Here is a 12,040-nt window from a genome sequence, read left to right on the forward strand (position 1 = left end):
AAGTCTTTGCATGTGGATTATAAGACTTTGACAAATGACTCAGTAGCAATTAATCAATGGAGAAAGTAGATTCCTTATGTTTTCCCCTCTCTTAATGTAACTATTGCTTTAAAACCCTTCAGCTTGGAGTTTTTGAGGAAGTAGGGAAAACAGCAATCTTTATTTCCTTTGTAAAAGCATATAATGCTAATCTTTTGAGTGGACTTCCTTCAACAAAATGGACAGAATTTTTTGGAACTGTTTTTTTTCCCCTAGAGGCTGCTAGCAGTCCTTATACAAACGCCCAATTGATAAAATAACAGGCAACCTTCAGTGGGGGATTGTACATGGGGCGATAGCCACAAACAGATACGTGGTGCACACTGATTCTTCTGAATTGTTTTCACTTTTATCTCAATGGTTTTTTGAAATTGGTGAAGCTTTCTCCTTTGAAATGGTAATTTATGGTCCAAAATATATATATATATAAAAAAAAAGTCACTTAGTTGATTTTATTATTATTATTTTTTTTTGCTTTTTGAAATGTTTTTATTAGCAGTATTTATTATTTTTGCTTTGTGAGTTTGTAATATTGTGAAACATTATTGTTTTAATAAACAAGTGCCTAAAACTTTTCACGGTATTTCAGCTTTGTAGGAAGGTTTCTTCAAGTGTCCTGAAGATGTTGTCACAGTTTTTCTGGATTTAGTGTATTTCAGTTTTTTTTCTGTTTCTTCATGTAATTCCAGACAGACTGGATGATGATGAGATACAAAAATCTCACTGGATTATTACAATTAACAACAAAAGGAATGTTTGGAAATGTAAACTGATATTTCCTACTGACACACTACAGCAAAGGAAAAATACTAATGGTCTAAGACTTTTGCACAGTAGTGTTAACAGTGTGTGTATATATATATATATATATATATATATATATATATATATATATATATATATACGAGAGAGAGAGAGAGAGAGAGAGAGAGAATTTTTGAATTTAAATACACCTGTAGAAAGTGTTTTGTAGATGTTGCCACAGTTCTTCTGGATTTAGTCTATTTAATTCATTAAATTTAGTAGGGTTCAATGTTGTTTGAACTCCAGCGTTCTTCAAAATAAAACAAGAAAACAAAAAGGTTTGGTTATGAGACCAAAAATTTGAGAGATAATGATTACAGAATTTTCATTTTTGGGTGAACTATCCATTTAAGTGCCCAAATACTTTTTGGAGTCACTGTATATTGAAGCAGATTAGCTTTGGTCTAGTTGTGCAAGGTTGAAAAACAGGCAACAGCCAAGTGTGGGTTATAACAGCTAAAACATGCATCCTCTCTTCTTATCAAATAATTCTGATTTGAGTTCTACTGAGAGTCAGCAGGTCTTCTGATAATATCTAGTCAATTTTAAGGAAATGGAAAACTTAATCATGGAACATAAAGGGATAGTTCAGCCAAAAAAATTTAATTCTGTAATCATTTACTCACTCTTATCCACTTTCATTGCATTGAAAAAAGCAGCCTGGCCATTCTAATGACAGAATTTTCAATTTCAGGTGAATTATTTCTTAAATGCTTAAGCAACTTGCATAATATGCTAAAATGCCTGGTTAATCTACAGTCTGGTTGATATATGAAGCTTAAGCATGCTCAGGTTTGCACTTGAAGCTTGCCCGATTCTCAGTGCTGGCTCAAGTGGGTTCTGGTTATTCAAGCCATTGTACCTGAAGCTTGCGTTCCTGCTCTTGCCGCCACCTCTCCTGACGCTTGCGCTCTTCCTCAGGGTCCCAAGAAAAGTGTTCACCCCGCTTCACCAGATTCAGCACTGGGGGAGGGACCTAACCATACCATCCGCAATATTATGCACCGACACGCAAAAGTGGCATACGAGGATGCACCAGACAACACCAATGAGGAGGGGAGTGGACAGAGAGACAGTTGATCTATAACCCTGAAGTAGTTGTTATTACCTGTTCTACTGGAGAAGATGAATGTGAAAAGACAAGAAAAAAATGGGGAATTTCTGCTGCTTTACCATCTGGTATAGAATATTCTGTTTTTATTTTTCTTATTTATTTAATAAGTTTAATTTTGTTTAATTCTGACAACAGATATTGTGCTTATATTATCCAAACATGTAAGTGGGGCTTGTGTGTGCAAAAGCTGTGGGTGGTTGCCTATTTAAAATAGTTTAAAAAGGTGAATATATTATGAGGAATGAATAAACAACTCCCATGAGCCACTGAAAATGACGAAAATGCTTCAATATAACATATTAACTAATCCTTGCGATCAAAAACTCACCATTCCAGTTCCTGTTTCCATGGTAACAGTGACTCTGACTGGATCTTGTTTCAGGATTATGGTTAGTGCAGTATTTCAATGGTGGTTTGTCAAGTCAGACCTGTACTGACCATTACTGTTTTAAACCATTTAGCATAAAAAAAATCCAGCATATGATTCAGGAAGATTTGTACAATTACTTTAATAGTGGTAATTCAAAAGAATCTCTTTGTAGAAAAATAATACAAAATACCAGATGAGAACCCCCCATAAAAAAAAAACAAAAAAAAAAGCCTCAAGAATGAAGAGTGAATAGAGATGAACAGATTTAATTACTTACATTTCCATTTTTTTCAGCCAAATCTGGAAAATTAAACATGCCATTTTTAAAACATGCACTCATGAATTTCATCAATTATTCAATTTATTAATATGGTATATACTGTAGTATAAGTGTGTGAGCGTGTGTGTATGTATGTAAGCATGTATACACTCAGTGGCCACTTTATTAGGTACACCTTGCTAGTACCAGGTTGGACCCACATTTTGCATTCAGAACTGCCTTAATTCTTCATGGCATAGATTCAACAAGGTGTTGGAAACATTCCTCAGAGATTTTGGTCCATATTGACATGATAGCATCACGCAGTTGCTGCAGATTTGTCAGCTGCACATCCATGATGTGAATCTCCCATTCCACCACATCCCAAAGGTGCTCTATTGGATTGAGATCTGGTGACTGTGGAGGCCATTTGAGTAAAGTGAACTAATTGTCATGTTCAAGAAACCAGTCTGAGATGATTTGAGCTTTGTGACATGGTGCATTATCCTGCTGGAAGTAGCCATCAGAAGACCGGAACACTGTAGTCATTAAGGGATGGACATGGTCAGCAACAATACTCAGGTAGGCTGTGGCGTTTAAACAATGCTCAATGGCACTAAGGGGCCCAAAGTGTGCCAAGAAAATATCCCCCACACCATTACACCACCACCAGCAGCCTGAATCGTTGAGACAAGGCAGGATGGATCCATGCTTTCACGTTCTTTACACCAAATTCTGACCCTACCATCTAAATGTTGCAGCAGAAATTGAGATTCATCAGACCAGGCAACGTTTTTCCAATCTTCTATTGTCCAATTTTGGTGAGCCAGTGCAAATTGTAGCCTCCGTTTCCTGTTCTTAGCTGACAGGAGCGGCACCCGGTGTGGTCTTCTGTTGCTGTAGCCCATCTGCTTCAGGGTTCGACGTGTTGTACATTCAGAGATGGTATTCTGCATACCTTGGTTGTAACGAGTGGTTATTTGAGTTACTGTTGCCTTTCTATCATTTATAACCAGTCTGCCCATTCTCCTCTGACCTCTGACATCAACAAAGCATTTTCATCCACACAACTGCCACTCACTGGATGTTTTCTCTTTTTCGGACCATTCTCTGTAAACCCTAGACATGGTTGTGTGTGGAAATCCCAGTAGATCAGCAGTTTTTGAAATACTCAGACCAGCCCGTCTGGCACCAACAACCATTCCACATTCAAAGTCATTTAAATCCCCTTTCTTCCCCATTCTGATGCTCAGTTTGAACTTCAGCAAGTTGTTTTCACCACATCTAGATGCCTAAATCCATTGAGTTGCTGCCATGTGATTGGCTGATTAGCAATTTGTGTTACCAAACAACTGAATTGGTGTACCTAATAAAGTGGCCGGTGGGTGTGTGTGTGTGTGTGTGTGTGTGTGTATATATATATATATATATATGTATATATATATATATATATATATATATATATATATATATATATATATATATATATATATGTATATATATATATATATATATATATATATTCTATAGGATCTATATATAAAGGAATAAAAAGTGTCAAATGTAAATCAAATATTTAGAATGAAAAAAAAGATCCAGGCCCTGATATATGGAGACAGATTAGTCTCAAATATAATTCACGCAAAAAACACGATTCACACATGCGTAGACAATTTCACATGCATGAAACCTAATTCACGTACACACAAAAAAAATTCACGTGCGTGAAAAAAAATATATATTCACAAAAAGCAATTCACATGCGCAGAATAAAATTATATATTCATAAAATACATTTCACAAATGCAAAACACAATTCGTAGATATACAACTGTGCACAAAAACCTTTGAACGTTTAAAATGTACGAGTGCCTGAATGTACAAATCGTCATTTACTACGAATCCACTCGGATTTGTGTGTGTGTTTTTGAGACTTTCCTGGCAGAGCTCTCTTCCCACGTGGGTCTGTCGTACTCTTTAGCCAATCAGATGCGAGCTTAACCATTCAACCAATCATATCATAAGCCACCGAGAGTGCATTCAAGGAGCACAATTCTGCGCACCTTTTGCGCAATATGGATTAATTAGAACGGAAATTAAGCCTTTACATCAGTAATCCCATAGACAGTAAAAGAAATGGACACAGCGACCCAATTGGAACTCAATTGAGACAAGTGAAGCCCATTTTTAGCGATTTTTAGAAATTCCGTTTCTGTCGCGCAGACTCAAACTAAGCTTGATGATGTCAGCAACCTGTCTGACAGATGTAAATCTTCTAGTAGCTGTGCGTGCAAACTGCCATCATTAATCTTGCAGAGACTGCGAGCTTGAGCGGGGAGTTCTTTGGCGTGAGTGAGCAGGAGTAAGTATTCTGATTAATTATTTTGTATAGTATTTTAAAATGTAACGCCAGGGCTTCTATGGGCTTCTCTCTTGACGTCTCCCCGATTGCCTGCGTGCTTCTAATGCTCTCTCAGTGGCTTATGATATGATTGGTTGAATGGTAAGCTCGCATCTGATTGGCTAAAGAGTACGACAGACCCACGTAGGAAGAGAGCCCTGCCAGGAAAGTCTCAAAAACACACACACACAAATCCGAGTGGATTCGTAGTAAATGACGATTTGTACATTCAGACACTCGTACATTTTAAACATTCAAAGGTTTTTTGTGCACAGTTGTATATCTACAAATTGTGTTTTGCATTTGTGAAATGTATTTTATGAATATATAATTTTATTTTGCGCATGTGAATTGCTTTTTGTGAATATATATATATTTTTTTCACGCACGTGAATTTTTTTTGTGTGTACGTGGATTAGGTTTCATGCATGTGAAATTGTTTACGCATGTGTGAATCGTGTTTTTTGCGTGAATTATATTTGAGATTAATCTGTCTCCATACTGATAAACCTGTGGACCAATTCAGTGGGTTTAAAGTGTATATATCTGATGGGAGAAGTGAACACCAAGATGTTAGTGTCATGGTCACTGCTGGTTAAAACTCATTTTGAATACCACTCACCTGGTTTGGTTCTGTATGATTCTAGGTTGGATGGTTCTGATTGATTTGTTGATTTCTGTGGGGTCTCAGTTGCTAGTTTATATACCTACAACCAAAAAAAAAAAAAAAAAAAAATCATAGTCAAATAATTCTTTTAATAATCATTATATTTGTATATAGTATTTTGCCTGTGTTTTTATATAAGCACAAATACAATACAGAACCCTATAGACTAACCTGCACAGCAGAGTTGTCAAACTGAATCATGTCCTGTTGAGAGTCACTTATATATGTCTCATCTGTCTGCTCTTGATCTACACAGGAACATGAGCCATTTCCAAAGCTTTTTTTTTTTTTTTTTTTTTTTTTTTAGAATTTAAACAACAATATGAAGAATTTTTTTTCTTTTGTATAATGAGCTGGGACATTTATCAAATAAAAGCTAACCAACCTATCTTTTCAGCTTTTAGCTCCAACACTTCTGGGGATATAGTGACATCACCAACCTGTGGGACTGTCCCACCTTCAACCTGTGCAACAGACAGACTTCTTGAATGATGAGAATCCACTCAACTGCTACAGTATATTGAGTATAAAATCTCCATTCTTTTGCTTGTATGGATTGGTGAGACACCTGAACAACTTTACCTCTTCACAAGGTGCTTGGAAAAAACTATGTACAAAAATGTGAAAAAAGAATCCATAACTACAAACCTGATTCCAAAAAAGTTGGGACACTGTACAAATTGTGAATAAAAACAGAATGCAATGATGTGGAAGTTTCAAATTTCAATATTTTATTCAGAATACAACATAGATGACATATCAAATGTTTAAACTGAGACAATGTATCATTTTAAGGGAAAAATAAGTTGATTTTAAATTTCATGGCATCAACACATCTCAAAAAGGTTGGGACAAGGCCATGTTTACCACTCTGTGGCATCCCCTCTTCTTTTTATAACAGTCTGCAAACGTCTGGGGACTGAGGAGACAAGTTGCTCAAGTTTAGGAATAGGAATGTTGTCCCATTCATGTCTAATACAGGCTTCTAGTTGCTCAACATCACATCAGACACATCACACATCAGACAGTGCACTATAGATCCCCTGAGGAACAGTTCCACTCATTCTCTACTATAGGAGAGGAAGAATTGTATAAACTTTCAAACTGGCTGTTATTAAGCCTCTCATCAAAAAACCACAACTTGACCCCAAATAACTAGTTAATTATATAGACCGATCTCGAATCTCCCTTTTCTGTCCAAGATACTAGAAAAGGTAGTATCCTCACAATTATATTCCTTCTTAGAGAAAAATGGCATCTGTGAGGATTTCCAGTCAGGATTTAGACCGTATCATAGTACTGAGACTGCTATCCTTAGAGTTACAAATGACCTGCTCTTATCATCTGATCGTGGTTGTATCACTCTATTAGTGCTATTGGATCTTAGTGCTGCGTTCGACACTAATTGACCACACTATTCTTTTGCATAGACTAGAACACTTTGTTGGCATTAATGAAAGTGCATTAGCATGGTTTAAATCGTACTTATATGACCGTCATCAATTCGTAGCAGTGAATGAAGATGTATCATATCGTTCACAAGTGCAGTATGGAGTACCGCAAGGCTCAGTACTAGGGCCATTACTCTTCACGCTTTACATGTTACCCTTGGGAAATATCAACAGGAAACACGGTGTTAGCTTTCACTGTTATGCTTATGATACTCAGCTCTATATTTCTTCACGGCCTGGCGAAACATACCAATTTGAATAAATAATGGAATGCATAGTCGATATAAAAAACTGGATGACGAGTAATTTGTTTCTGCTAAATTCTGAAAAAACAGAGGTGTTAATTATAGGGCCAAAAAACTCTGCATGTAATAACCTAGAACGCTGTCTAAGACTTGATGGCTGCTCTGTCAATTCTTCGTCATCAGTGTAAGGGAAACAGGTCAATTTAGCTCAAAGGGAATCATTTAAGATTTTAAAGGGAATTTGAACAGAATCACTGTTTCACGGCTGATCAATGAAAAGGCCAGCGATTCATTGAACTAGCCGTATAACATCAAATCTGTGCTGGATATTAATATCCAAAGTATAGTGAAAACACTATTAATTAGCACAGCTAACAAGATCGGCAGTTTCAAGACATTAACTTGTAAGCACAAAACACAAGATACTTCTCTTTTCAATATGAATAAGGCTTTATTAGATAAATCAAAGACATATAAACTAATCTAACACATAAGCACATGCACTCACACATTCACACAAGTTGCCGGAAGATAGAACGTTAGGAAAGAAGGAGTTTAAGAGAATAAAAATGTGAAATCCCAAGTTTACAGCAATACGTGAAATTGCATAGACATGAACAACCATCAATCACTTAATTAACCCTCGCATTGAGTTCCTCAATGAGGTTAAAATTATATTAGATAACACCAGTACAGATCAGAGTCTGGAGGTACGTTACTTGTGATGCCTGTGTAACGGGGTTCCCTTTGTTGTCGCTAAAAAGGGGGTTTCCCGAGGTTGCTGATTGGCTGAAAGTTCAGTAGTCGTTGAAGTGACGTCTTGGGAAGCCCGTGGTTGGGCGTTGGCTGACGATGCAGAGTTGTGGGCTGGGTGAAGTTTCAGACGGGCACTCGAGGTCAGACTCGGAGACACGGTGTTACAAAACTTAACTCAGAACACGAAACTCTCAAACGGAAAAGAAAAGAAACTAAAGTAAAAGAACAGAAGTAAAGTTTGACGAGACTAGGTGGTGTTTCTTCTCTCATCGTGGCTAAGTAGCAGCAGGCGTGCAGGCCGAAGCACGCTGGAACGGTGCTCGAAGAACGCTAAAAGTGATGACAAAGCATGACTAAAAGCAGCAGCTAAAAAGCAGGCTAAAAGCCGGCATGACTGATAGCAAAAGCTAAAACGCAAGCTAAAAGCTAAAAGCAAAATTTGATGGTGTCCTGAGTATTTAAACTGGCATTTTGGCCACACCTCAAATGTTGTCTTGACCAATTAGATATTGTCTTTTCTCGGAGTGTTGCATTGTTTGTCCGACCCATTCATAAATCATATGTTATCTTATCAAGCACGTGGTCCGAATTTTCCCGCTCTTGCAGGGTATAATTTGGACATGATTCCTATAACAAGAATATGATACATTTGACAAATAACTGATGGTCAGAAACGTTTTCAAGCAAGAAGATTCGAACACACACATACTAAACATGAATATGATCCCTTATGCTATTCAAGAGTTTTATTTAAAAAGACATACACAATAAGTGATTAGAAACATTATAATCAAATGTGTTGGTTACATGTATGATATGGAGTTAAGCAATGGAATGATATCCATTTAGAAGTCTTTTTTTGAGTTCATTTTGGTGCATATATGCATTGGAAGGCATTCTCTGTGCCATTCTGGGGAGTAAGGATATCTCCTGTGAAGACCAGAGGGTTAACAGGTCTCCTTAGGAATTTCAGTCTGGTTCTGCTAGGTGGGGGGGAAGTCAATCCAACGATCTTGTTTACTCTCATGGCTTTACATGTGAGGGTCAGACTGTCCATCTCTTTGATTACTTGCCCCAAATTAGACAATCTCTTCCTCGAATTGAAATTGTCAATAATTGTTCTAATGGTGTTAATGTTGAAAGCTGTTCTGTGAAAGAGTTGGTTAGTTATCTTGCTTCAGACTGTGGTGCTAGGAGTTGATTTACAACATCCTGCCTTTCTGTGGAATTCGGCTCATGTTTCAACCATGCTCACGATCGAATCTTTAATTTGTCTGGTTCAGGCCTCATACGCTACATCAGTTAGGAACCTAGGTGTGCTATTTGATAGCAACCTTTCCTTAGAAAGCCACCTTTCTTGCATTTGTATAACTGCATTTTTCCATCTCAAAAATATATCTAAATTATGGCCTATGCTCTCAATGTCAAATGCAGAAATGTTAATCCATGCGTTTATGACCTCAAGGTTAGACTATTGTAATGCTCTATTGGGTGGTTGTTTTGCACGCTTAGTAAACAAACTCCAGTTAGTCCAAAATGCAGCAGCTAGAGTTCTTACTAGAACCAGGAAGTATGATCATATTAGCCCGGTCCTGTCAACACTGCACTGGCTCCCTATCAAACACTGTATAGATTTTAAAATCTTGCTTATTACTTATAAAGCCCTGAATGGTTTAGCACCTCAGTATTTGAACAAGCTCTTGTTACATTATAGTCCTCCACGTCTGCTGTGTTCTCAAAACTCTGGCAATTTGATAATACCTAGAATATCAAAGTCAACTGCGGGCGGCAGATCCTTCTCCTCTTTAGCACCCAAACTCTGGAATAACCTACCTAACATTGTTCGGGAGGCAGACACACTCTTGGAGTTTAAATCTAGATAAAAGACCCATCTCTTTAACCTGGCTTACACATAACATACTAATACACTTCTAATATCCAAATCCGTTAAAGGATTTTTAGGCTGAATTAATTAGGTAAACCACAACCGGGAACACTTCACATAACACCCGATGTACTTGCTACATCATTAGAAGAATGGCATCTACGCTCATATTAGTCTGTTTCTCTCTTATTCCGAGGTCACCGTAGCCACCAGATCCAGTCTGTATCCAAGTCAGAGGGTCACTGCAGTCACCCGGATCCAGTATGTATCCAGCCCAGATGGTGGATCAGCACCTAGAAAGGACCTCTACAGCCCTGAAAGACAGCGTAGACCAGGACAACTAGAACCCCAGAGACAGATCCCCTGTAAAGACCTTGTATCAGATGACCACCGGGACAAGACCACAGGAAACAGATGATTCTTCTGCACTATCTGACTTTGCTGCAGCCTGGAATTGAACTGCTGGTTTCGTCTGGCCAGAGGAGAACTGGCCCCCTGACTGAGCCTAGTTTCTCCCAAGGTTTGTTTCTCCATTCTGTCACCGATGGAGTTTTGGTTCCTTGCCGCTGTCGCCTCTGGCTTGCTTAGTTGGGGACACTTCATTTACAGCGATATCATTGACTTGATTGCAAATTATTACACAGATACTATTTAAACTGAACTGAGCTGCATGATGACATCACTGAATTCAATGATGAACTGCCTTTAACTGTCATTTTGCATTATTGACACACTGCTTTCCTAATTAAAATTGTTCAGTTGCTTTGACGCAATCTTTTTTGTTTAAAGCGCTATATAAATAAAGATGACTTGACTTGACTCAACTGTCTTAGATCTTCTTTGTCGCATCTTCCTCTTTTTAATGCGCCAAATGTTTTCTATGGGTGAAAGATCTGGACTGCAGGCTGGCCATTTCAGTACCCGGATCCTTCTTCTACGCAGCCATGATGTTGAAATTGATGCAGTATGTGGTCTGGCATTGTCATGTTGGAAAATGCAAGGTCTTCCCTGAAAGAGACGACGTCTGGATGGGAGCATATGTTGTTGTAGAAATTGGATATACCTTTCAGCATTGATGGTGCCTTTTCAGATGTGTAAGCTGCCCATGCCACACGCACTCATGCAACCCCATACCATCAGAGATGCAGGCTTCTGAACTGAGCGCTGATAACAACTTGGGTTGTCCTTGTCCTCTTTAGTCCGGATGACATGGCATCCCAGTTTTCCAAAAAGAACTTCAAATTTTGATTCGTCTGACCACAGAACAGTTTTCCACTTTGCCACAGTCCATTTTAAATGAGCCTTGGCCCAGAGAAGCGCCTGCGCTTCTGGATCATGTTTAGATATGGCTTCATTTTTTACCTATAGAGTTTTAGCCGGCAACGGTGAATGGCACGGTGGATTGTGTTCACCGACAATGTTTTCTGGAAGTATTTCTGAGCCCATGTTGTGATTTCTATTACAGTAGCATTCCTGTATGTGATGCAGTGCCGTCTAAGGAGAAACTCCTTTCTGATATTGCTCCACAATTTTTTGCCACAGCTTTGGGGGAATTGGTGATCCTCTGCCCATCTTGACTTCTGAGAGACACTGCCACTCTGAGAGGCTCTTTTTATACCCAATCATGTTGCCAATTGACCTAATACGTTGCAAATTTGTCCTCCAGCTGTTCCTTATATGTACATTTAACTTTTCCGGCCTCTTATTGCTACCTGTCCCAACTTTTTTGGAATGTGTAGCTCTCATGAAATCCAAAATGAGCCAATATTTGGGATGACATTTCAAAATGTCTCACTTTCAACATTTGATATGTTATCTATATTCTATTGTGAATAAAATATAAGTTTATGAGATTTGTAAATTATTCCATTCCTTTTTTACTCACAATTTGTACAGTGTCCCAACTTTTTTGGAATCGAGTTTGTACTCATGATGAAGGGAATACAAATTATTAAAATTATTAAATTATTAAAGTTCCCTTCATCATACAGTAAGTAGTGCTGGATTCTTTTTTCACATTCTTTTGCTTGTATGAGTCACACCACATAC

At 37.9% G+C, this 12,040-nt stretch overlaps 1 protein-coding gene across 13 annotated transcripts in view; it reads right to left on the minus strand.

Moving 5' to 3' along the window:
- limch1b (LIM and calponin homology domains 1b) overlaps positions 1 to 12,040 on the minus strand; it is a 235,788-nt gene that overhangs the window by 41,010 nt on the left and 182,738 nt on the right. For 10 of the 13 annotated variants that reach the window (XR_006156392.1, XR_006156391.1, XM_042737757.1 and 7 more), the window contains 5 exons: positions 6,040 to 6,118; positions 5,826 to 5,902; positions 5,610 to 5,694; positions 2,605 to 2,627; positions 1,706 to 1,819 (listed from right to left, as the gene is read on the minus strand). Coding sequence is in view for 11 of the 13 variants with exons in the window: in XM_042737757.1 (XP_042593691.1) it covers positions 1,706 to 1,819; positions 2,605 to 2,627; positions 5,610 to 5,694; positions 5,826 to 5,902; positions 6,040 to 6,118 (378 nt within the window). In the remaining 2 variants the exon portion in view is untranslated. The remainder of the gene's footprint in view (positions 1 to 1,705; positions 1,820 to 2,604; positions 2,628 to 5,609; positions 5,695 to 5,825; positions 5,903 to 6,039; positions 6,119 to 12,040) is intronic. The other 3 variants (XM_042737758.1, XM_042737759.1, XM_042737761.1) reach the window with 3 other exon arrangements.

This window comes from Cyprinus carpio, chromosome B14 (assembly GCF_018340385.1).
Source record: "Cyprinus carpio isolate SPL01 chromosome B14, ASM1834038v1, whole genome shotgun sequence".
NCBI lineage: Eukaryota > Metazoa > Chordata > Actinopteri > Cypriniformes > Cyprinidae > Cyprinus > Cyprinus carpio.